Here is a 25,556-nt window from a genome sequence, read left to right on the forward strand (position 1 = left end):
CGGGTCCTGGGGGGCAGTCAGGGGACAGGGAACGGTTGGATGGGGCGGAGGTTCTGGGGCGGTCAGGGAACAGGGGCGTCGGATAGGGCATGGGAGTCCTGGGGGGCCTGTCAGGGGGCGGGGGTGTGGATAGGTCAGGGCAGTCAGGGTACAGGGAGCAGAGGGGGTTGGATAGGGGGTGGAATCCCAGGGGAGGGGCTCAGTTTGGGGTGGGGGGGTCTCAGGAGGGGGCAGTCAGGAGACGGGAGGGGACAAAGCCTTCCCTACCCAGCCCTCCATACAGTTTCACACCCCGATGTGGCCCTCGGGCCAAAAAGTTTGCCCACCCCTGATCGAGACCATTTTTGACAGGTGCTTGTCTAACCAGCTCTTAAAAATCTCCCATGATAGAGATTCCACAACCTCCCTAGACAATTTATTCCAGTGCTTAACCACACTGACAGTTAGGAAGTTTTTCCTAATGTCCAACCTAAACCTCCCTTGCTGCAATTTAAGCCCATTGCTTCTTGTCCTATCCTCAGAGGTTAAAAAAACAATTTTTCTTCCTCTTCCTTTTAAGAACCTTTTACATACTTGAAAACTGTTATGTCCCCTCTCAGTCTTCTCTTTTCCAGACTAAACAAACCCAATTCTTTCAAATCTTCCCTCTTAGGTCATGTTTTCTAGACCTTAAGTCATTTCTGTTGCTCTTCTCTGAGCTCTCTCCAGTTTGTCAATAGCCTTCCTGAAATGTGGTGCCTAGAACTGGACACGATACTCCAGTTGAGGCCTAATCAGAGCAAAGTAGAGCAGAAGAATTATTTCTTACAACACTCCTTCTAATACATCCCAGAATGATGTTCACCTTTTTTGCAACAGCATTACACCTTTGACTCATATTTAGCTTGTAGTCCACTATGACCCCCAGATCCCTTTCCACAGTACTCCTTCCAAGGCAATCATTTCCCATTTTGTATGTGTGCAGCTGATTGCTCCTTCCTAAGTCGAGTACTTTGCATTTGTCCTTATTGAATTTCATCCCATTTACTTAACACCATTTCTCCAGTTTGTCCAGATCATTTTGAATTTTAATCCTATCCTCTAAAGCACTTGCAACCCCTCCCAGCTTGGTGCCGTCCGCAAACTTTATAAGTGTACTCTGTATGCTATTATTTAAATCACTGATGAAGATATTGAACAGAACCAGACCCAGAGCCGATCCCTGTGGGACCCCACTCATTATGCCCTTGCAGCATGACTGTAAACCACTGATAACTACGCTCCGAGAATGATTTTCCGACCAGTTTTGCACCCACCTTATAGTAGCTCCATCTAGGTGGGATTTCCCTAGTTTATTGATGAGAAGGTCATGTGAGACAGTATTAAAAACTTTACTGAAGTCGAGATATACCACATCTAACGCTTCCCCCCTACACACAAGGCTTGCTACCCTGTCAAAGAAAGCAATCCGGTTGGTTTGACACGATTTGTTTTTGACAAAGCCATGCTGACTGTTACTTATCACCTTATTATCTTCTAGATGTTTGCAAACTGATTGCTTAATTATCTGTACCCGGAAAGAAGTTAAGCTGACTGGTCTGTAATTCCCTGGGTTGTCCTTATTTCCCTTTTTATAGATGGGCACTATATTTGCCCTTTTTCAGTCTTCTGGAATCTCTCCCCTCTTCCATGACTTCTCAAAGATAATTGTTAGTGGCTCAGATATCTCCTTAGTCAGCTCCTTGAGTATTTCATCAGGCCCTGGTGACTTGAAAACATCTAATTTGTCCAAGTAATTTTTAACTTGTTCTTTCCCTATTTTAGCCTCTTCTGATCCTACCTCATTTTCACTGGCATTCACTATGTGAGACGTCCAATCACCACCAACCTTCTTGGTGAAAACTGAAACAAGAAAGTCATGAAGCACCTCTGCCATTTCCAACCTTTCAATTGCTACGCAACCTTAATTCCGCTTTCCTGTGCGTATACATTAGGATAACTCCTTAGTTACATGATCACATGCTATTTTTTCAATTCAGTGCACAGGATGAATGGAACTCAGGGTTACGTGGCGAATGAGATTGTAAGTTCTCTGCCTCATCTGTTGCAGAAGCTCGGAGGCGTGTAGTGAATGAGATAGTGGACTGAAGGAAGAAAAAGGATAGTCCTATGGTTAAGTCCGATGAACACCACACAGAACTCGTTTGTATCCCTGCTTCCATCAGAGTTTCTATGTGATGCTGAGCAAGTCACTTAAACCAAAGTGTTTCCAGGTAATTGCGCGTTCCAAAATTTCCCAGGTGCCCAACTTTAATCATCCAGGACCTGATTTGCAGGAGTGCTAAGCAGTCAAAAACAACTGCAGATGAAGTAAATGGGAGCTGCAGATGTTTAGCATCTCTGTCAGTAAGGCAGTGTGGTCTGGAAAAATGAACAGAGTTTAAGGCCAGAAGAAACCAATGGATCATCTGCCTCCTGTACATCACAGGACACCGACTTCACCCTGCATCCATCCACACATTAACTGAAATTAGCCCAAAGTATTACACTCTCAGGAGACGAGACTATTGTGCGCCACGGGCAAAGAACAGGAGGGACCGAGGTGCACCATAGACCTAAGCACCCCACAAGGGCAGGGAAATGATTAAGTGAAATATACCTAGATGATCTTGGCAGGTGACGGCACCTACATGCTGCAGGAGAAGGTGAAACACCCCTGCCCCCTTTAGGTTTTCCCAATCTGACATAGGGGAAAATTCCATCCCGATTCCACATATGACAATCGGATCCTGAGCATGTGAGCAAGAACTAGCCAGAGAGAATGCTCAGTGCCACCTCAAAGCATTGGTCCACCCCACCCTGTGTCCCATTTCTCCAGCTGTGGCCATCTTTTATCCTTCAAAAGGACAAAAAAAAAAAAAAAAAAAAAAAAAGAGCCACCCACCCACCCACCACAATACATTGTGGGGTGAGGGGGAGGATCCCTTCCTGACCCCTGCTGGTGGCCAGCTGAAACCCTGAAGCATGAGCTTTTAGGAACATGAGACATAAACCAGAAGCAAGCCTCAGGGCTGCTGAGCTCTGTCCCCTACCATTACAACCAACCTTGTCACACAGTCGCACTCAAATTTGTCCTGCTCTCTCAAGTTGGTTTTTCCCCACAACTCCTATTGGTGAGAAGTCCCGAGTACTTATCCTGGTTCTGCAACTCATTCATTGTGTAGCCTCAGGCAAATCTCTCTCAGTGTTTCCATCAGCAAAATGGTGATAATGCTCTGACCTCTCAGTGGAGATCAATTCATTAATGTTTGTGACATACTCTGGTATTATGGGAATGAGTGCCCTACCAAAGACCAGGAGGAAATGAATAACTCTGTATTCGCAGCAGACTTTGGATGGTGTTCAGTAAATAGATATGGGATCACTAACAGTTATAAGAATAAAAATATTGGACAGCTACCTCATTCTCTTATCACTATCCAATCTGTGCACTGAATGAAGCAGAGGGTCCTATGGAAAAAAAATGCACTGGAACACAAGATTTAATGAACTGCCTGTATACAAAAGAACAAGGAAGGTGAATTGAAGTTAAATGAGCAACCTAACTTCTGACACTTCTAAGTTTCCAGTGTTCGACTTAGTCTAAATAATGTTGTTTTTTCCAGGAACGTTTTTTGTTTGCAATAGTTCATTGATTTCAGGGCAAGATAATATCCAATTCTTTTAGGATATTGCCCCACTTTCCGCTTGCAGGGTGTCAGCAAAATTGGTGTGAGCAGCACTTGCTTTAAAATTTTGAGTGAAAAACACTCTCAAGTTGAGTGTACACAAAAAAGGTTGCACCCACTGCAATTTCTGTGTGTATCTGGGTCAAAGGAAGAGACAGAAATTTCTTCTCAAAACAGGTGCCATTAGAAAACTTGAGAATACAATGGGCATAAAGGAAGATGACCTGAATAGAACAAGAACCCCTAACAGGCTGTAAGTAAAGCTTCTACTTTAAATTCAAACAAACATTAATAGTAATTCTTAAATAATAACACTTTCATGAAGCAGATTTTGTTCTATTGTAAAAACAGTCAGGAAGAAAGATGGTATCCAAGAACTTTAAAAGGGGGAGAAAGAGCTGCATGTTGTACACCCAAGGATACATATATCTGGGGTTATTTTTAGGAATCTTAATAGATGAAATAACAGAAGTGCAAAGAGGAGAAATGGTAAGTATGAGACCACCATGAACTAGGGCAGACCAAGAATTTTCAGTGCGACCAGAGAAAGAAAAAAAATGAACAAAAAAAACCAACCAAACCCTCCAACGGAGGGAGGTAGGGAGGAACAATGGCCCAATTCTGCTAACAATTATTAATATGACTAGTCTCCATTTACTTCAACAGGACTACTACACAAAGAAACATTACCAGGACTGAGACCAGAGGATTCAAAATACTGTATGAAGCGTCAGGGGGGTGGGGGGGAAGCTCCTGTTTTATTGCATTTTTACTACAGTTAATTACCATTTTCATTTTACTTTTTTAAAATGAGATCTTATTAAGGGAGGATTATGTAAATCCTTTTTAATGATGGTGATGATTAGATGTATTATTCATAATACTGATAAGTCCAGATACTCAACTGCATAAATTATATGGAAGCACAAAAGCCTTTATTACACAGCAACAGCTAATTTCAAAAATTAAAATAAATGAAAAAAATAGACTTCATGAAGTCTATGAGATCTATCTATGAGAAAACAGAAAATCTATTTATGTGCTGGAAGTTTCAAATACACAAAATTGGAATACTTGTTTAAGGGGATTACTTACTTAAATGGCAAGTTTGTGAAAACATGAAATAAGTAGCATTTTCAAGCCCATGGTCATACTTATTCACTTTTCTCAACTAAAATTAAAAGTAACGCTTTTTGATGAGTACCTTAGAAAAAACCATGAGGAAATGAATAATTTTGTACTCACTGTTCACATTGGATGGGTGTTTAGTAAATAAGGCATGGGTCACAGAATAATGAGGATAAAGCACTTCCTTGCTCTACCATTTTATCAATCTACACTAAGGAAAAGGAGCAGCCACATTTATTTATTTTCTTTTCACTTTCCACTGTTTATAATACCCATTTCAAACGTGAATAGGTTAATTTCCCTAAAGATTCCCACAGCCCTCCCCCTTTGAGGACACCCGTTTCTCTTTATGGAGCCTTTGCAGCAAATCCTCACTCAGACAAGTAGTCCCCAACTTAATCTTACTTCTCACGCAAGTAAGAGATCACAGATTTGGGCCTGACACACATTATTTATACACATACATACATGAGGGAGAGGTAGATTATATATAGATATATATAAATAAGAGAGAGAGTTGAGATTATTTCTGATCCTGCTCTCGCTTCAGTAAGGGCTTGTCTACACTCAAAATGCCAGAGCAGCACAGCTACGTTGCTGCAGCTATGCCCCTGCTGCACTTCAGTGTAGACACTACCTATGCCAACAGGAGGGATTCGCCCACTGGTGTAGGTAATCCACCTCCCTGAGAGGCCGTAGCAAGGTCTAACAGATCTAACAGTGTCAATGCAAGGACTCAGGTTGGCTCAACTACACCAACCAGGGGTGTGGATTTTATCTTATGCCAACCTAATTTGCTAGTGTACACCGGGCCTTACAGTTTTGCCTTTGTTGAGGGAAGCAAAATGTGCGTTCTTCACATACCAGCATTCCTCTATATCAGTGGTTCCCAAACTTGTTCCGCCGCTTCCAGCGGCTCCCATTAGCCTGGAGCAGCAAACCGCGGCCACTGGGAGCCGCGATCGGCCGAGCTTGCGGATGCGGCAGGTAAACAAACCGGCCCAGTCCGCCAGGGGCTTTCCCCGCCCAAGCGGCAGAACAAGTTTGGGAACCACGGCTCTATATTTAAGTAAAACCTTTCTTTAAAAAGTCAGGGTCAACAGATCAAAACTCTAGAAATACACAGGGTTGGAAAAGTTCTGGGAATAAAACTATTTAGTTAAACTAATCCTGAAGATACAGCAGAGGGTGCTCACAAAGTGATAGGCTAGTTCCCGTCCCGCCATCTGCCCACCTCCCTATTTTTTCTTAATTTGTCTTTTTAAAGATTGCAGATGATGTTTAAACACATCTACTCTTGTGGTCCTTGCAGACAGAACTTCCACAGAGTTCAAAATATCAGAGCACACAGCATTCTTTCGAAGCAGATGCTAAGAATCTTAAGATAATAAAATATATTCCTATTCCCAGTAGTTAGCCATGCCCCTAGAAGTAAGTGTTTATAAAATTGGTCCCTTGACTTACAGTACCACCTTGTATTCCTACAATTCTCAAGGCCCTGTATCCAGCCTAAAGATCTTCAAAGCTCATCAGCACGTCTTCTAGACTTGCCAAAGGGGACTGCTATGGAGTACCAAGAGATCCATCTACCCACAGGTTACTGAGATGCAGCCAAATCCCTTCAACACAGGAAGTGAAAGATTCAAGCTAAGTGTCATGCAGCAACACTAATTACCTACATGCAACTACTAATTTCTTTGGAATTTATGCCTATTTTACTTACATTAATATTACAAACAGAAATTAAAGTACCTGATTTTACAGAAAAGTTTCGATAAAAACTCACTTGTCTACAGATGACTCCTTTGCTGAAGAGCTACTTGACACCGACAGCTTTACTTCACAGTTTTTATGGGAATCGTGGCTGGTCAGGGATGCCTTCAGGTCATGTGCCTGAGCAGCTTTTCCATGTCCTGAATGAGCATGTTCTTTTTTGGTTTCTAACGCAGGTTTCTCTTTCTGGTCACCAGCTGTACTTGCTGAAGAAGGTTCATCACCGGGAATATATTTTTCCTTTTCATGTCTAGTCAAATTTATCATTGCAGTGTCTTTCTTCTGTGTTTCTTCTGCACTAGCCGAAGGGCCAGTGGACTTGCTTGTCTTTCGCTGAAACATACCCTGGCTTTGAAATACATAAATATGTAAGGTACATTCATGAGGATGAAGGAGTATATTTTTGCCAAAGGTACAATATTTTGACACAAAATATCTCCTGGCTGTTCTCAGTGTAAGATTAATGGATCATGTTTTCAGCATACAAAGCTGAAACAGTTTATCAGAAAATTTGGATATGAAGATGTATTTGATCATCTAGCCAACGCAGGATTCTTAGCTACAGTGTCTATTTTCTAACATGGTAGTTCTCAAGCTTTTTCATTCTACAGACTACTGCTCAAGCTAAAGTTGCTCTCTCAAACACCTGCCCTTTCAAATACGAAGTATCCCCTAAAAGGCCATTGGGATTAACCAATAGTCATGCACAAGTATAAGAATCACTATTTGATTGCTTTATCCATTCCAGTTTTAAGTTACTCCAGAGAAGGGACTTCTATAGATAGCAGAGAAAAATGTATATGTATCGGAAATAAAAAAACCCAGAAATCATTTCTACTATTGTAAAGTGTATTTACAATAAACACACATGAACTGTATCTCTTTCCTTATATCCTGCCCTTATATCCTGCTACACTTCTCCCTGCTTTATACATTGTACCTATTGTTCCCTTTATCTTTTGCTTTTATCACTCCTACCATTTGGCAATCTCTCAAATTAATGAATCCTGAGTCCAACTCCTGCAGGGCATTTCTGAAAATCTACATATTCTACTAAACCTGATAAACAGACACCATTTTATTCTAAGGTTTCAATATTCTAAGTATTTTACCTCTCCATACCTTTAGATTGTGAACTCTTTGCGGGAATGGATAACAACAACTACTGAAGTGCCATTTACATTTTTGGCTCTACATAAAAGAACACTGTGAAATCTGATCAGCTTAAAAAATGTAATTAAAAGTTTCAGATACCAGATTTTCCCTGGACTCCACTGTCAATTTTTTGGTCTCCCAATCTGTAAAAAATGTTTTTCTCTCTCTCTAATGTTATTTGAAGACCACAAATAGGACAAACTGAATATAGAGCAACAGTGAAATTGACTATATACAAACTATACCAGATGGAAAAATGTCTGTATCCACTTTACTATTTCAGTTATGGTAATCTTCAGCATCACTTACATCTTGTAATAGCAGCAGGTAAAATACGTACAGACACGTTTTAAGTTTGTCTCCATTAAAAAAAAAAGAAGAAGAAGTTTTTTACTTCTTTGATATCCTTAAAACATCCTTCTCCTGTTTTCATTTTTTCCCTTCAGACACTTACCCATGGGTAGGACGCTCTGCTCCTATTAGTTGACTCTTAATAAGGGAACAAAAAGGTAGACTGGCTAAATCACATGACTTCAATTATTAAACTAAGATTAAGCAACTAAAATGGGTGTGGAGGATTAATTGATGTTTGCAACCTACCTGAAAATGTTAAAGGCCAAGATTTATAATTATACGAAAAAACCTAAATGCAATATTCTAGTTGATTGATACTCTAAATCTGCTTCCAGTAGAACAGAACCTTTATATAATTTCTAAAGCTTTCCAACAAGGTTAATGCACAACGTTACACCTTTTAAATCACCCAATTCCATGCACTGTATCCGTTCAAACCTAGTATTTATTTACAGAATAATCAATCCTGACATAGAAAAGGAGTAGACAGATGCCAAAGAACACCCAATAAATGAAACAGTCTCAGCTAATATCCTTCCCGTGTGACTTTAAATATAGGCACAAAACCCAGAAAGGGTTTTCAGAAACCGCCCGCCCTGGCTTGACACGGCGCAGCTCGGGCGGGACCCACCGTGCTGGGAGCCCGCCGCGCGCGTCGTTACTCAGCCTGGATCTCTTGGTGCTGCCTGGGAAGCCGAAGTCACGCCGGGCTCACGGCAAGGTGGCCTCTAAGCACGGGCCTCTTCTCCGCGAGGCTGTGCGGATCCTCATGCAGCCACCGCGCCGGCTCCAGCAGCAGCTGCCAGCTCCTGCTCACTCGCCTGCCTCCCCCCCGCGCGGAGCTGCTCCTTGCCGAGAAGCAGCCCGGGGCGCCTGCTTGTTGAAAGTTGCTCTAAATTTCACAAAGTTGGGCGTCTGGGGGGGTTAGGACTGGAGCTCCCGCTGCTTTATTTTGGGCTGGGAGTGGGCTTCCGCCGGAAGTGTTTGCTTCTTATTCTGCCCCATGCAGGTTCCGGGGCGGCCGCGGAGGCTGTATGTGTTACTCAGCTTCCCGGGTTCACCAGTCGCCTCCCTTGGACTCCAGGGCGATGACTGGTGAACCCGGGAAGCTGAGTAGCACATACCGCCTCGGAACCTGCAGGGTGCATATAACAAGCTCAGCATTTGCATCCCCTAGCTGTTGGGGGGGGGGCGGGGGGGAGGGGCTCTGAAGTCTGAACGTCAAGCTGCAGTCACCCAAAACAGCTGGTGCAGCTGTTCCCCAGGCAGTCTGTGACTGGGAGGAGCAGGAGTGAGTGGAGGCACTGAGGGGTGCAGTCCCAGCCCAAGTAAGTATGGGGGGAGGTGGTGAAACCCGGCTGGCTAAGGGGAGCCATAGCCCCACCCCCCCGAGTGGGATGTTACAGCCCGGAAAAGGTGCACAGGAAGCCCACTGGGCTTGCAGGGTGGATGCTGCATTGCAAGTCCCACTCCTCCCACACCCACCCTGCAAGGAGCTTGGAGTAGAGGAGGGGGGATAGATGCTGGATTGGAAGTCCCACTCCTCTACCCTGAGCTCCTTGCAGGGTCGGGGGGGGGGGGGGGGGGGGCGGAACAGATCTGTATGCAAGTCCCAGTCCTCTACCCCTTTATTATTTCTAGCTCTAGTTTTGCTGCATACAACATTGTTACACATTACACTTACTAAAATAATACATGTGTGCGTGTTTACATTACTAAAAAAATTATGGAATTTGTATAAATATCCCCCCTTCCCTCCCTCTGAAATGGGTTGGGCTTGTTTTGAAAGGCAGAGCCATTTTTATTTTTTTTGAGACTTGGCAAGAAACACTCCCCTGCTCATTTCCACAGGTGACTGATTTGAGCTTGCATGTCAGAGAGCTCTGCAACACGTAAAGAGTTACCGAAACAGGAACATTAGTGTTGATCGTTAAACCTCGAAGGATTTTTATCAGTAAACTTGAGTCAACGCCGATTTCACCGTACATGCACAGACCAACAGAAAAACATTTCCAGCAATAATAATCAAAATGTACAGCTATGCAATGTAAGAAAAACACTGCTTGAGAACTGCTCAGAGTTGGTCACTAAATAATTATTGCCTCACATGCATACACAATTTCCTGCAAGTGTGAAAACAACAAGAAACAACAGTGCTTTAAAAAGACCATGGCTATTATCTGCCAAGCTCACAGACGAGTAAGCTATTGCAAGTCCCACTCCTCTACCATTCCGGCCCAGAGAGCAGCAGTGGCAGGTGAACAGCCCTGGTGCCAGCCAGGCCCAGAGGGGCTTTGCCTCCGCTAGGGCCGTGGAACCGGCTCAGCTACATTCACCATCACACAGTGACCTGATCAGACCAGCCCAGGCTGGGGACAGTGGGGGAGCTCCCTCAACACAGGGCCTACCCTCATCCGTTTCCTCAGCCCCCTGCCTCACGTCAGCAGACGGGGGGGGGGGGGCGGGGGGGTCTTGATGTCAGGCCTGTAGTCCTCATGCTACAACAGCGACCTGTTACCAGTTGCCATGACAGCCCCACGACACACTCGGACCTCTGCAGCCAGGGGTGCTCCCAGCTCAGACCGGCCAACCCATGCGGCAGCCATGGCACAAGGCGGACAAAGAAGAGAGCCAGCAGCCGAGGGGTTAAACTGCAGCGCTCCCTCATCCAGTGCAAACGCATTGCGCGTGACGTCCCTCCCCCCTTTTGTTCTTATACGGCTTCCAAAGCTTTTTGGCAACAACTCTGACTGCCCATGTGACATCACAATCCACAGCTTTGCTGATACAGAGCGTGCTCAGTAACACACACTGAAGCCGCCCAGTGCCCTCACGTGGGCAGAGTTAGGCCGCACTCCCTGCTGTGCGGCCAGGGGGGAGGAGAGGGCCAGGGTGGACTGACTGTACAGGTGGGTCAGGGGGCAGCATCAGGAACTCATTAGCATTGGTTTGGCAGGGGACACAGTGCTGACCTAACTTAGTCTGCTTTTTCGTGAAACTATCGTGCCTTATCTCCACTATGTTTTTACAGTGGGAAAGCTAATGCATGTTCGTTACCCCACAGTAAAAACATTTTCTTAGCAGTGAGGAGACACACTATGCTGACTCAGAGGTGTTTAATGCACCATTATTGTTCGTGGCTTGACAACTCTGACACTGATTGTGGGGAGAACATAATCAAAAGTATTTGCATCTGAATGTCTGCAGTGTGTGTGTGTGTGCGCACATGCACGTGCATTTCCCCCCCTCAATTTCCCTTATTCCCTTCCCTTTACTTACTAAAGGCTCATCTACATAGACACGCTAAAGCTGTGAAGTTAATGCCCAAGCAGGCCTGTCATAAATATAAAGGGAAGGGTAAACACCTTTAAAATCCCTCTTGGCCAGAGGAAAAAACCTTTCACCTGTAAAGGGTTAAGAAGCTAGGATGAACTCACTGGCACCTGACCAAAAATGACCAATGAGGAGACAAGATACTTTCAAAGCGGGGGGGGACAAAAAAGGAATGGAGTCTTAGAACTTAGTAAGTAATCTAGCTAGATATGCGTTAGAGTCTGTTTGTTTAAATGGCTGATAAAATAAGCTGTGCAGAATGGAATGTATATTCCTGTTTTTGTGTCTTTTTGTAACTTAAGGTTTTGCCTAGAGGGATTCTCTGTTTTGCATCTAATTACCCTGTAAGGTTTTTACCATCCTGATTTTACAGAGGTGATTCTTTTTACTTTTTCTTCAATTAAAATTCTTCTTTTAAGAACCTGATTGCTTCTTCATTGTTCTTAAGATCCAAGGGTTTGGGTCTGTGTTCACCTATGCAAATTGGTGAGGATTTTTATCAAGCCTTCCCCAGGAAAGGGGGTGTAGGGTTTGGGGAGGATTTGCGGGGAAAGACGTTTCCAAGTGGGCTCTTTCCCTCTTATATATTTGTTAGGCACTTGGTGGTGGCAGCAATAAAGTCCAAGGGCAAAAGGTAAAATAGTTTGTACCTTGGGGAAGTTTTAACCTAAGCTGGTAAAAATAAGCGTAGGGGGTTTTCATGCAGGTCCCCACATCTGTACCCTAGAGTTCAGAGTGGGGAAGGAACCTTGACAAGGCCAGAGCCCTGGCCCGCCTGCCACAGCTGCCTTGAGCTATGGGCCACCGCCTGGCCCGAACAGGCCCTGGCCTGCCCGCCACAGCCACTCCGGGCTGCTGGCTGGCCCAAGCTGGCCTGAGCCACAGCCTGCTGGCCAGCCTGAGCTGACCTGAGCACTGGCCCGCCAGATGACCCCAGCCTCCCCAAGTCCTGGGCAAGCCCTGAGCTCTCGCACACTTCGGGGGGGGGAAGTGGAGCGAGGTCGGGAAGAGCAGCATGGGCAGAGCCATGGGGGAAGAACAGAAAGTGGGAGCAGGGCCTTGGGGCGGGCCTTATTCTAGGCATCCAGATGCCTATCTCCCACCAAATCCCCAGAGCAACTCACCAATCAGGGCAGATAGGCTGGCAAATGCCTATTTTGTGGGTTAGGCCCAATCTGGTAGGAGTGCTCAGGGGCTGCCTACTAGATGGGGTTTCATTCAAAACCTGGCCAGAGAAGGAGGTGGGGTGGTTGTGCCACTGTTCACCTTATAACTTTTAGCATAGCGATTAGAGCACTCACCTGGATGTGGGAGACTCCAAGTGCAACTCCCTCCTTGGCAGAGGGAGAGAGAGGATTTGAACAGTGGTCTCCCACATCTCAGGTGAGTTCTCCAACCACTGGGCTAAAACTTACAAGGTAGGCACTACCACCAGCACCTCCTCCAGCTGCTTTGTGTGGAATTAGGCACCTGCCTAGCTCATTCTGACACAAAACAGCTTAGCGCCTAAGACGCCTGAGTCCAGGAGAGTGGTTCCCAGTTGCAGATAGCTCGCATGGATAGGTGCCTCCTTGCAGTCCCAACTTCTGTGAGAGGGGCAAGGCTTGGGACACGTGCCTCTCACTGGCATCTCCCATTGGCTACATTGGGGGAATCCAGCTAGTGAGCTGGCTTTTGTGAATAACGTTTTTAGAAGACAATTTGTCCCCATTCATTATATAGGGAGCACAGGCACCTAACTCAGCTTTTGTGAATGGCAGTGTTGTTCCTGTGATTTTCTAGCTAGACACTTAAAAATTAGGTGTTGTGATGCTCAGCATCACAATGCCTAAGTCCCGGTATGAATCTAGCCCTTATGCCCTTTCCTCACTGCTAAAAAGGGTGATTTTTTTTCTACCTCAAAGTAACTAAGGTACGTAAGCTATTCTGAGGTAAAAACACAGTGAGGTCAAGGCAGTTCAGTTTTAGCAGTGAGGAAAAGGCCTGAGACAATATCTCTGAAATAAGATCAGAGGGAAGTGTGCTCATGTGTGCAGAACTGCAAATTTTATGTTGAAAACTAGTTGTTCAATATGTGTAACAGTGAGAAAGGGGGAAGTCTGTATAAGGAACAAAGGTAATTTTTCTGCCTAATAGCTTGTGTTTAAAAAGTATACATAGTATTCCAAATACTGTTTACAATGTGTTATGCTGTTTTCAATGTTTTGTGTCTGTTAAGTGTTTGTTTAATATATAAATTGTTTGGACTAATCTGTACAGGAAAGACACTAATAAAGAATATCATCTCCATTCAGGGTTTTATATATAATAGTCCTGAGGTTTAGCTCTGTAGAATGCATTTCCAAACTGCAAAAATACCTTTCTTTATTTGTGTCTAAATTTAAAATAGAGATTTCACAATGGTAGCAATTTGTGCCTGCAGTGCCCCCATCCTTGTGTCTCTAACCTCTGTTTGCCAGAAGCTGGGAGTGGACAAGGGGTGGATCACTCCATGATTGCCTGTTCGTTCCCTCTGAAGCATCTGGCATTGGCCATTGTCAGAAGACAGGATACTGGGCTAGATGGACCATTGGTCTGACCCAGCACGACCGTTCTTATATTGTTAGCCAGACTACAAATTATGACAGGGCGGCAAAAACCAGTACCTAGAGATCAGTAACTGCTATCTGGTGCAAATTGTGCTGGGAGCAGTTTGAAAACAATACACCAACATCACCCCTTGCCTGTGATCTACAGTGTCCCTGCATCAGACGTGCAACTTCAGAAGCAACCCCAACATCAAAGAAAGTGATTGCAGAAGATGCACATTATCTCACTCCTGAACCACAAGTGTACAGTAAGCCTCTTCTTCTATCATGCTCAGCTGTTGATGCATGCATGAAAAATCTCTTTTCCCTTCCTCCACTTCTCCTATAGCAAATGTGCAGAACGCCTTAGCTCACTCCCATGCCCTGCCTTCAGCACATGCATGCTGACAATGGCCATTTCCTCCTCCTCCCCGCCCACTCCAGTGATATCATCAGCCCTGCTAAGATGCTGCTAGGCAGCCCAGAAGGAGTTGGGCCATACCAATTTCACAAGTGGGTAGTGAAGAAAGAGATAGGACTTGCGGGCAATAAAGAAGTCAGGAGGGAGCAGGTAGGTGGGATATAGAAGCTTGGGCAGGGATGGAGGCAGTGGGGTGCCATATGCAGCTTCCCATGGGCTCAGGGTACGCAGAAGAAGGGGAAGCCATGTTGAGTCACTCACACACCTGTCACACATGCACACAGGCAAACAGAGTTACTCCTGGGGGAATTCTGCGCCAAAAAATTAAAAATTCTGCACACAATGTTTTAAAATTCTTCACATTTTATTTGTCAAAATAACACTACATAATCACACCAGTTTCAATTATTTTGGCAATTTATTTCAAAATACCTGTCAGCAAGTATGTCTGTAACAATACAGACACACCCAAAAATTCCCCCAGGAATAGAGTGTTAAAGAAACCCCTATGACAGCCCAGTTCCTGTTTCTCTGCTCCACTCCAGAGCCCAGCTAGGGGGCCAGATGTCCACAACTCCCCCGCCCCCTGAGCCCAGTAGGGGGGCCAGACACCCACAAGCCCTCCACCCCCAGAGCCCAGCCAGGGTTCCCCCCCAAGCCAACACACCCAAACCTCCTCTCCCCCAGAGACCAGTTATGGGGGCACCCTGCTCAGATACCTGAACCCCCTCCCCCCAGAGATCCAGAGGGAGAAACAGCCTGATGCTTGGTCCCAGGCTTGCATGGAGTTTCCTGCGCGCTGCCATCTCCTTCCATCAGGGAGTGCTGGGAACTGCAGCTGCCAGGAACCCTCTAGCTCCCTCCCTCTCCCCGGCCTTGTCTTCTATGTGTGAGCTGGGCTTTGCTGGGTCCAGCAGCCTCTAGTGGCAGCCAGCAGCACTGCAGCCCGTTTCTGTGGGGGGAATGAAATTCTGAGTGCATGTTAATTTCTGCAAAATTTTGCATTGCGCAATGGCGCAGAATTCCCCCAGGAGTGCAGAGCGCAGGGGAAGGAGAAAACAAGAGTGCTCTGAATAAAGGAAAATGAGAAGGGACTAGAATGAGAGCCTGTCTGGGTAACACAGAGCCTGATATGTCTGGGGAGAAACAATCCAAGCCAGACCTGGGATGCAGCAGGGGGTAGGGAGGCAGATGAACACTTGTAGTGCTATGCAAATGCAAGCCTGGGCTGCAGTACATAAAGGCAGAATGGCATGACAAAGGAACTGCCCCTCTCCACTGCGCAGTGCACATGTTCAGTTTTAGGCAATTTCTGAGGAAGATACACAGAAATGGAAAGGGACTACAGAAGCAGTCCAAATTAACAAGAATTTATCGGAGACATGAAAAAAAGAGTGAAATATCATGTACATATCATTTATCATTGGGAGACATGAATAGTTAGCAGGTATTTGAATGGGGTGTGCCTGAAAAGGAAAGAGAAATTAAATTTAAGATAAAAGCAGAGGAAGCAACTCGATATAATAAGAGGAAATTATGAAAAGCCTATATAGGTTGAAAAAAATTAGTGATAGTAATTCCTTTGACATCTATGACTGAAAGAAGATAAATTGAAATAACTAATACTCTGAAAAGATTATAGAAAACCCATGCTATTATTTCCATAAGAAATTGCTATAGTAATGTCCAAACTATATTCACATGGAGGTTACGTAGAAAAAAAATCAGCCTTTACTGGAAAGTGAAATGTTAAGGAAATCACTTTTTCAGTGATATCACCAGTGACTTTCAATAGTCTAAAACAGTGTTTCTCAAATGCGTCCACCAGCGGCTTTTCTTGCAGCCACATTCTCCTGGGCAGTGATGAAAGGGTGGGGGAAGAGGGCAAAGTAGCACCCCCTCCTCCTCCCCAGTGCTCCTGGATGCATCGCCTTGGTGTTGGTTGCTGGAGCCAACAGCACGGGTTGGGCCCTGCTCTCTTCTGGAGTCACCTGGGGCACACTGCTGTAGGAGCAGGCAGCCTGTGAGTTCCCTACCGGCTCAGGGGCAGTGGGGCTCAGGCTTTCGGCTTCACCCCAGGCATGGTGGGGTGGCAGGCTCTGGCCACAGGGCTTTGGGCTCCAGCCCTGGGTTCTGACTGCGCAGAGGCAGGCCCCAGGCTCTGGCCCACGGGTCTCAAACATGTGGGCCGCATGCAGCCCACAGAGTTATTTGCTGCGGCCCGCCCAGCTCCCCGACCCCCCTTGCGCCCCCAGTGTGCCGCATCCCCGCTCCTCTGCCCACCTCCAGGCGCTTTCCACCACCAAACAGCTGTTTGGCAGCGCTTAACGCTTTCCAGGAGGGAGGAGGCAGGGCAGGGGTGGGGATTTGGGGAAGGGGTTGGAATGGGGTAGGGAGGGGGCGGAGTTGGGGTGGGGACTTTAGGGAAGGGGTGGGAAGAGGCAGGGGTGGGGCCTCATGGAAGGGGTGGAGTGGGGGCGGGGGGCTTTTGTATCTTTATATGAAAAGGTGTCAGTAATGCGGCCCTCGGGCCAATGTATTAGTCCTCACGTGGCCCTCATGGTGATTTGAGTTTGTGATCCCTGCTCTGGCCGCAGGGCTTCAGGCTCCAGCCCCCCCATTGCCTACCCCCCGCTCCGATCTCCTCTGGCCCCCACTGCCTTCCATGACCCTCCATCCAGGGCTTAATTTGAACCCAGGCTTGCCAGGGCTGAGTAAATCTGCTGTGAAGTGATACTTGTATGTTTGTTAATATCACTTTTCACAACAGACTTACTAGCTCGCAATAAGTAAGTTACAATGATTTGGTTTTCCTAAAGCTAATTAAGTATTTTAGGAAAAAGTGTGAGAGCAGCCACCAGCAAGAGTTGATGGCCGCACTCTGAGGCCACCAAAAAATTTGTCCTGAGAACCCTGAAAGGAGTTAATGCCTATGTACAGTCCAATACTCTTTTCTACAGCAATGTAGAATTAATCTGGGCAAAAACATGCTGAAGAAATCTAGGGGTAATAAACACTAAAATATAGGGAGAAAATAATCAGAGGAGGAAAAGGAAAAAACACAAAACTAAGTAACGTTTTCACTTTAGAGCAAATTGTTTCAAATGTTTTGAGATGAGCTATCCATTCGTAAGTATAGTACTCCAAGAGTTTCTTCTGCTAAGACAATGAGAACACTGCACAAGGACTGTATAATATAAAAGCGAAAACACTAATGACCACACTCATAACATTACAAACAAAAGACACATGAACGAAGGTCATAAATAGAAAAAAAAGACTAATAAAATAAATACTTTTTGGAACTACAAATACAAGTCAGGATTATGCTCAAAAATTTTTTGAATACAGTCAAGGCCTACACTGTTACATAGAGAAGAAAAATTATGAGGACATCAGTGTGAATAGACAAAAAGTGAGAAATGTAAGTTTTGAGAGAAAAACTAAAAAAACCCACCATTTTGATCAGATTTGCCATGGGATATGAAACCTTTCATTTATAGATCCCCAGTTCAAACGCAGCCAACCTTTGTAGTGACCAAAACCTGATAGCTACTCTGTGTCCTATATAAAGTGAGTTAATGGACTTAGTCTAGTTCCTAATGAACTGGTGCTTGCATCATAAAAACTATCACAATTAGGATCCCCATTGGCAATTTAAGATGAGAGGCCAAGAATCAAAGGGTCAGATAGTGCATTATTCTCAGTACTAGAGCTGGATCACTTAGTTCACTAGGATTGAAGTGTGTAGCAGGGGTGCTGAAGCAATTTTTATAGTGTGGGTGCTGAGAGCCATTGAACCAAACTGTAAACCCTGGATATAATGGGTTATATCCATTATTATTATCCAGCAGCACTCCTAACATCCCTAGTTCCAACACCTATGGTGGGGGCAACACTGGTAAATCTACATTTGCACAGCCATTGTTCCGGCTATATGAGTTCTATGTACAGATCTATTTTAAATCCTTTTCCTTTCACAAGCATCAAATTCACAAGCACCCACAAAGTTGAAAACTGATGGTAGAAAGGAATAAAGACTTTTGTCTTCATGCAGTATCTTTTTCCCTCAAAGGGATACAATTTTTCTAGATAATATAGGTGAGAATAAAAAGAGGAGTAAATACTTATACAATAGTTTGAAAATGTTCTCATATAGAAAAAGAGAAAAGAACTTCAATAACTAGAGAATGGGTATACATCTAGCACACAGTAGCATTTAGCACATATGTAGCTCACAATTTTTAAAGAGGAGGACACTTGTATAAGGATATCTGAAGTCAAAGTGATCTGGGATGGCACTATCCTCTGTAAAATAGTAATGTGCTTATCTGTTTAGACAAATACAGGGTGCTGGGTTATTTTTTAATATTCATTTTTAAAAATGCTTTGAATATACTGAGACATTCAAACAGAAGGCAATGCCATCAGAAACATATAAAATAAAACCCAAAACGTTACCTTAATTTGTCAGAGTCTTCAGAAATGTTACCATCTTGCTTTTCCTGGATTAAATCTCTGTTTGCTTCCCCTTTGCATGATTGTAGATTGCTCTCCTGTGGAACTTCTTGGTTTGAACAACTGTTTGACCTAGTCCTCTGTTTTAACATGGGTTTCTGTTCACCATTCGCTATTTCTGGGTTACTCTTTCTCTGGCAGCCATCCCAACTTCGCCAAGTGTTTCCCATGTTTCTATAAATAACATTTATATTTCAATGCCATTAGAATTATCGAAGTCAACATCTTCTAAGATTTTAATTATTTTCTTAAGACGTAGTCTTTATTGCAATTCTATTACCAGCATTTTAACAGTAACACACATGTAGGAGTACAGGCTAAGTTGTTGACAGCTGTCCAAATGTAATATTGAGTATCTCATTAATAAGTAGGGCTTTAAAATCTGCAGGATGATGCAAGCTAGGTAATTCTTCTTACTTGTAAAAGAGAAGAATATACTTTTTTTTTTTTTACACTAGTAATATATTGCTATATTGTCACTGACAGAATCTACTATATTGAGACCTGGTTACCACGAAAGATTGTATCTGCAAATTTTTTGCTCATTCTTTATGGAATTATCCCCACATGACACCCAGGCCTACACAAGGCACTGACTTGTGTTTAATTATCTCAGGTTCTTCCTTCACAAATTCTGAAATGTAAGTCAATCTAATGCTGTTAGTGGTTGCATTGATTAGACTGCCATACACTACTGTTGTGAACATGCCACATATACAATTAGGGTTGCCAACCCTCCAGGATTGGCTGGGAGTCTCCTGGAATTGGCATCAATCTCCTGGTGACTACTGAAAGCAATCCAGGAGTTTTTAATAGGATATTTTAAGAAAATGACATTATGTCATGTTGGGGGGAAAAAAAGCTCCTGAAATAGCTTCAGTCAGAGTTGGCAACCCTATACACAATGTGTGCGGTAATCTTTTTCACTTGCTAGTTATCTCATTAACTAGCACACCAAAGATCTGAACAATCGCCATTTGGCAATTCGGTGTTTATTACTGGTCACAGAACACTATTAGAACAGATATTTAAGATAGCACTATTCTTGTACAAATTCACCATGTCTGCAATAACTGAATAATAAACCAAATATACTGTTTCATTTACCCTTAAAGTGGAATGAATAAATGCAAAAAACACTCCTAAAAAAACCATGCAGAACAAATAAAAAAGGAAAGAATAAAATCGTTTAAAACTAAATGTATGGAAATATAATTCCACATTTGGAGTTGTCATCTCATAGATAATTAAGCACAGTATCCATTCATTTTGTTAAGCAACTTTCATGAAAGTTTGGATCCTGGTTCCTGGGAAGCCAGCCATCTCTGCAACAGACTGAAATCTACTTTATTAGATAGAAAAGGAAACTTTTAAAGAGTAGGCCCTAGTTCGTGTTTTATGATTTTGTTTTGTATTATAATCATTTGTTTCCATCATTCTCTCTTGTTCCTAGTGGAATCTCTATTCGTTCTTAAATAAACCTTCTTTCGTTGCATTACAAGGGCTGTGTAGTTTATATGAACGGTGGTTAAAGGTAAAACTAGGGAACACTGCTCTTTTGGGTGCGGAGGATCTCTGGGATTTCTGAGAGTGGCCAATTTCAGGGAAAAATCAAATGCACAACTACAAAATGGGGAATAACTGGCTAGGTGGTAGCACTGCTGAAAAGGATTTCAGATTTATAGTGGATAACAAATTGAATATGAGTCAACAATGTGATGCAAGCTGCGAAAAAAGTCTAATATTGTGGGGTGTATTAACAAGAGTGCCACACGTAAGATGTGGGAGGTAACTGTCCTGCTCCATTCAGCACTGGTGAGGCCTTAACTGGAGTATTGGGTCCAGTTCTGGGCACCACACTTTAGAAAACATGGAAAACTGGAGAGAGTCCAGAGGGTAGCAACAAAAATGATAAAAGCTTTAGAAAACCTGACCAAAGAGGAAAGATTTAAAAAACTGGGCATGTTTATTCTTGAGAAAAGAAGACTGACAGGGGGACTTGATAACAGTCTCCATATATGTTAAGGGATGCTGTAAAAACAATGAGAATCAATTATTCTCTGTGTCCATTGAAGGTAGGACAAGAAGCAATGGGCTTTATCTGCAGCAAGGGAGATTTAGGTTACATATTAGGAAAACTTTCTAATGATAAGGGTAATGAAGCTCTGTAACAGACTTCCAAGAGAGGTTGTGGAATCCTCATCATTGGAGGTTTTTAAGAACAGGTTAGACAAACATCTGGCAGGGATGATCTAGGTTTATTTGGTTCTGCCTCAGCCTAGAGGATTGGGCTTGATGACCTCTGGAGGTCCCTTCCAGCCCTACGTTTTTCCTAGGATTCCACCATTTACAGCTGAATGGGAGTCTGCCCCCCCATACTGGCGGATGATTTGGCCTTGGTAATAATATATGCCTTTGTTACCTCCCAACTGGACTACAGCAACATAGCCTATTTTGGCATAAAACAGTAGCCCACAGGAAACTACAACTAATACTGTGTGCAAACTTCAAAGATATCTTCAAATCACTACATTGGCTAGCCAAAGAATATCCTATCTAGTTGAAGATTTCAGCACTTACCTTCAAAATGCTTAAGGATTTGGGTCTACAATGCCTAAAAAAATCATCTAAAACACCAGGAGGATGACCATTATAACCTTGCTCCTCTGATGCAATGGAACTGTGTACTGGAAAAATAATTATTTTATGCAGGAGACACCTTTCTTGGAGGCTAATCCAAGACTGGAATGAATACTGGCAGAATCTACGAACTATTTTAAGCTTCACCATCTTCCATTCCAAGTGCAAGGCACACTTGTTCGACCTTGCCGTCACTAATAAAAGTACATACCACAGCATACATTAAAAAAAGAAAATCCACACACAATTAGGAAGAGGAAGAGAGAAAGAAGAAATCAGTGATATGAGAACTGAAATAAATACTGTGGTAATACATTTTTGCCCAAGAGCTCGCAACTGCTTAAATCTTGGTTTTCTAGCTAACTGGTACAGCTGTAGGGAAGCACGATGCTTTATCTCAGAGATCTTGACTGTCTCAACTCAAGCTTTATATACATACAGTGCCACTGACATGCAGACAGCTGATGGGTGAAAGGCAGCAGCCAGCACTAGACATTTTTGTGGGGAGAGCTCAATTTTGGCCAATGACCCACAGACAAGCCATTTCTCTTGTGAATATTTCCATGGAAGCTTGAATATCTATGCAGAATAGACAGAATGAATTGGGTGTTAGTTGCAATGTCTCATTTGATTTTAGTAAAAGTTAAGGGAGAGGGATTGGCTCACACACTCATCGAATGGCTTTAGCACCATTTTGAAGTTTAAGAAATTTACACGTGCAATGCTACACAACACAAAATTCAACAGAATACTGTGGCTAATTTTGTAGCTCTGATGCTCTCTCATAAACAAAATAAAACCACAATAGCTTCAGTGAGTCAGCATCCTGTACTTGTCAGTTTCTGCTTAGTGGACACACAGGCTGAGCTTTCATTTAAAATGACACCCAGCAAAGAAACTAGTAGTTCTGATTACTTAATTTTACCTTATTTAATCCATCTCAAGGCTTGTCAGATTTTTTTCTTCCTCATTGAACTGGCTCCTGTACACTACTTAAAAGTTGTTTTAAAGTCTTGTGGAGCACAGTCTGAAGCTCCAGGAGTGACTAATTCTGCTTATGACTTCTGGGGAATGCCCTTGAGAGAAAATAGATGGGAAATACCCACCAACTGATACAAAGTGTACAATACAAGATACATTATATGTTTTTGTGATTTATACAAACTTTTTTTCCCTTTTTATTTTTCAGTTTGACAGAATTTGCAGATCTGTTTCCAGAAAGATTTGCCTTCCACTTTTTGTGCTAAAGATATATAGTACTTTCTACACACGCTGACAATTTGCTATTTAATATTCTGAACTTCCTTGGTGGAAATAATAGATGGGCAATGGAATGTGAAAGAGTGGACATTTCTCACCATGGAATAGTTTAAACAATTACAATAATCTATCTTTATGGGCGACAGGGGATGGATAACTTGATGATTACCTGTTCTGTTCATTCCCTCTGGGGCACCTGACCTTGGCCACTGTTGGAAGACAGGATACTGAGCTAGATGGACCTTTGGTCTGACCCAACATGGCCGTTCTTATAGGAGGAATTTGATAATGCAGTTCTAGGAGCTCTAAGTAATTTAACCCTAAGTTCTCCACCCTGCCTGCTTGGTATTAGCATCTAACCTAGCAGGCTGTACATCTTCAGGATTTCACTTAACATGGTTCAGACTGTGCCCATCAGTAGTTCACCAGACTTCTCTGATCCTCCATTTTTTGCCTCTCTCAGTGCAAGTGAGGTTACTTCTGCTGCTCCTGCCGTCAAAAAAGCTTTCCTGTGTCTCTCTCCTTCATCAGCTTGCAATCATTTCACACCTTAGCTACAAGTATCTGTTTTCCCTTGCTATATACTATGCAAATTCTTTCCCCCGCTATTATTTATTATTCTAAAGTGGGATCATTTATGAAAATTCTATAAAGTGCTTTGTGATCAAATTTGTATGGCAGATGTTCTACCAATTATAAATGTGTAATTACTTATTTTATATATGGTAAAGTTTACCTAATTCCTTCTCTGAAGAGATGAAATTAGTCTTCTCTGCCCCTACATAAACTAAACCTCCCCCAAAAATTTCATTTTGGCTTCAAAGTCCAAATCAGTGGGTGGCCACAGACTGTGTTTTCCCTGGTTGGGTCCTTCTTGTCATATCTATGGTCCCCAAACCATGGCTAGTGCAACCGCAATGACCGTGTGTGTGTGTGTGTGTGTGTGTGTGTTATATTGCAGCTGGATTGCATATTTCGGCAAATTTGATAGCCATGCTTTTTGGGCGGCTCTGGCATCCTTCAGGCTTATTGGCAGCTGCATGCTGAGAGATGAGTTACAGCCTGTGTTAGAGGAGTGGGTGGAATAAATGTCTTTCTCTCCCTACGGCCTCTTCACATATTATTCCCACAGAAGACCATACCTGGCCAGGATTCTCATGCTCTGAAAGAAGAGAGTAAGAACTGGACAGATAAAGAGAGCATGTTGACTACTGTTATAATCTAAACAAAATGAAAGTCTGAAAAACTGATCACTTCTGCTCATGGGAAGTATTCTCAAAATACAACATGCTATCCAGTGATCCCGTACACTACCACCTCCCTCTCTTCAGGAACTTTCAGTTCAAGCCCTCTTCACCCCTGTGTTAAATATAACACGTTTCAAGCTTCCCCCAGAGGACCGCAACAAATTTCCATGTAACACAAAACCAGGAGGAGAAGCAAACATAGAAATGAAGAAATAATAAATAGAAGATTGGTTGGTATTAAATGTGAAATTGCTACAATGAGGGAGAGGAAATAAAAATAGATAGAAACAGAGAACATAACCAAGCAGATGCCCCATTCATGTCATTGAAGAAAGGATGGTTTGTTTTTAACCTGCTGTAATGTTATTTTTCATGCTTCCTACAGGAGGGTTTAGAATTGAGGTTAGGAAGAGAATTAATCCATGAGAAAATCACTGTCTTAAGTAGCAGTCCACAATAGGCAAATGTGCACTCAATGTGCAAATGAGATGTCTGATCATGTTCCTGAGTTAGGCCTGAGGATTTCACATTTTGCCCAGGAGAAAAGTCAGCTACCTGTGTACGACTTGTTAATTTTAGTTCCAGTCTTAGAGTAAAAAGTCTTCTACCACCGAACACATACATAGGCAGAGCACTCCTCCACCATTGTGCTGTAACCTGGAGGGAAGCCCCTCAAGGGACAAGGTAATTCAGTCTTCTTTACCAGTAAATCACTGGCCTCTGCTGAGACTGCTAATTGTGAGGGTAGTTTTTGGTGATAGGGATGCTGGTCTTCTAGAATTGTAACAACGCTAAACTTAATTTACACAAGACACATCAAACAGCTGCCAATCTGGGCTGAATCTGCAGCAATCTAGGCCTCAGTAAAACTCCTTACCATCCATCCCTCTCTCTCATAAAGCTTTCAAAGGTATCAAAGATCAAATACAAATCAAGTTTTCATTTAGTGATGGATGAGACCGTTTTCTCTGTTGCTCCCTTGCATAGTGTGTGGAAAGTTACCTAATGCCATTAAATAACAAATAAATACTACCAGTACACAATTGATTATCTGACACTTTGTGATCCTAGGAACACTTAAATTAAGCTTTCTTTAATCAATTTTTTTATTAATGTAAATGTTTATTTTCTTTAACTTAAAAAAAATTATGAAGTTTAAAATAGCATCACAAAGCCCCATCTCAAACAATAACAAGGGCTCCCTCAATCAGATTCTCAGGTAACAGTGTGAGGAGGAGTGTTAAGAAAAAGTGACTGAATTTTTTAAAAAGATGTTAATTACCTATACAAAAGTCTATAACCATAATTACATTTCAAGTGTCAGTTCAATACAGGAATAGCTATCAAGGTGGAGATTCAACTTCTGTAAATGCCTAGATTACATAATATATAGGGACAGACTTTTAAAAAACTGCTTAATAAAGTCAGAACATAAAATACAGAAACAACGTAA

General features: G+C 43.1%; 1 protein-coding gene across 4 annotated transcripts in view; it reads right to left on the bottom strand.

Moving 5' to 3' along the window:
• Positions 1-25,556, bottom strand: part of OTULIN (OTU deubiquitinase with linear linkage specificity) — a 51,032-nt gene that overhangs the window by 22,492 nt on the left and 2,984 nt on the right. Inside the window, exons 2-3 of one of the 4 annotated variants that reach the window (XM_027827388.3) lie at positions 18,900-19,130; positions 6,622-6,957 (exon numbers count right to left, since the gene is read on the bottom strand). In XM_027827388.3, coding sequence (XP_027683189.2) covers positions 6,622-6,957; positions 18,900-19,130 — 567 coding nt within the window. Of the gene's footprint in view, positions 1-6,621; positions 6,958-8,748; positions 9,099-18,899; positions 19,131-25,556 lie in introns of those variants that run through there. The other 3 variants (XM_007065025.4, XM_027827389.3, XM_043540245.1) reach the window with 3 other exon arrangements.

The sequence above is a fragment of the Chelonia mydas genome, chromosome 2, assembly GCF_015237465.2.
Source record: "Chelonia mydas isolate rCheMyd1 chromosome 2, rCheMyd1.pri.v2, whole genome shotgun sequence".
Classification (NCBI taxonomy): domain Eukaryota; kingdom Metazoa; phylum Chordata; order Testudines; family Cheloniidae; genus Chelonia; species Chelonia mydas.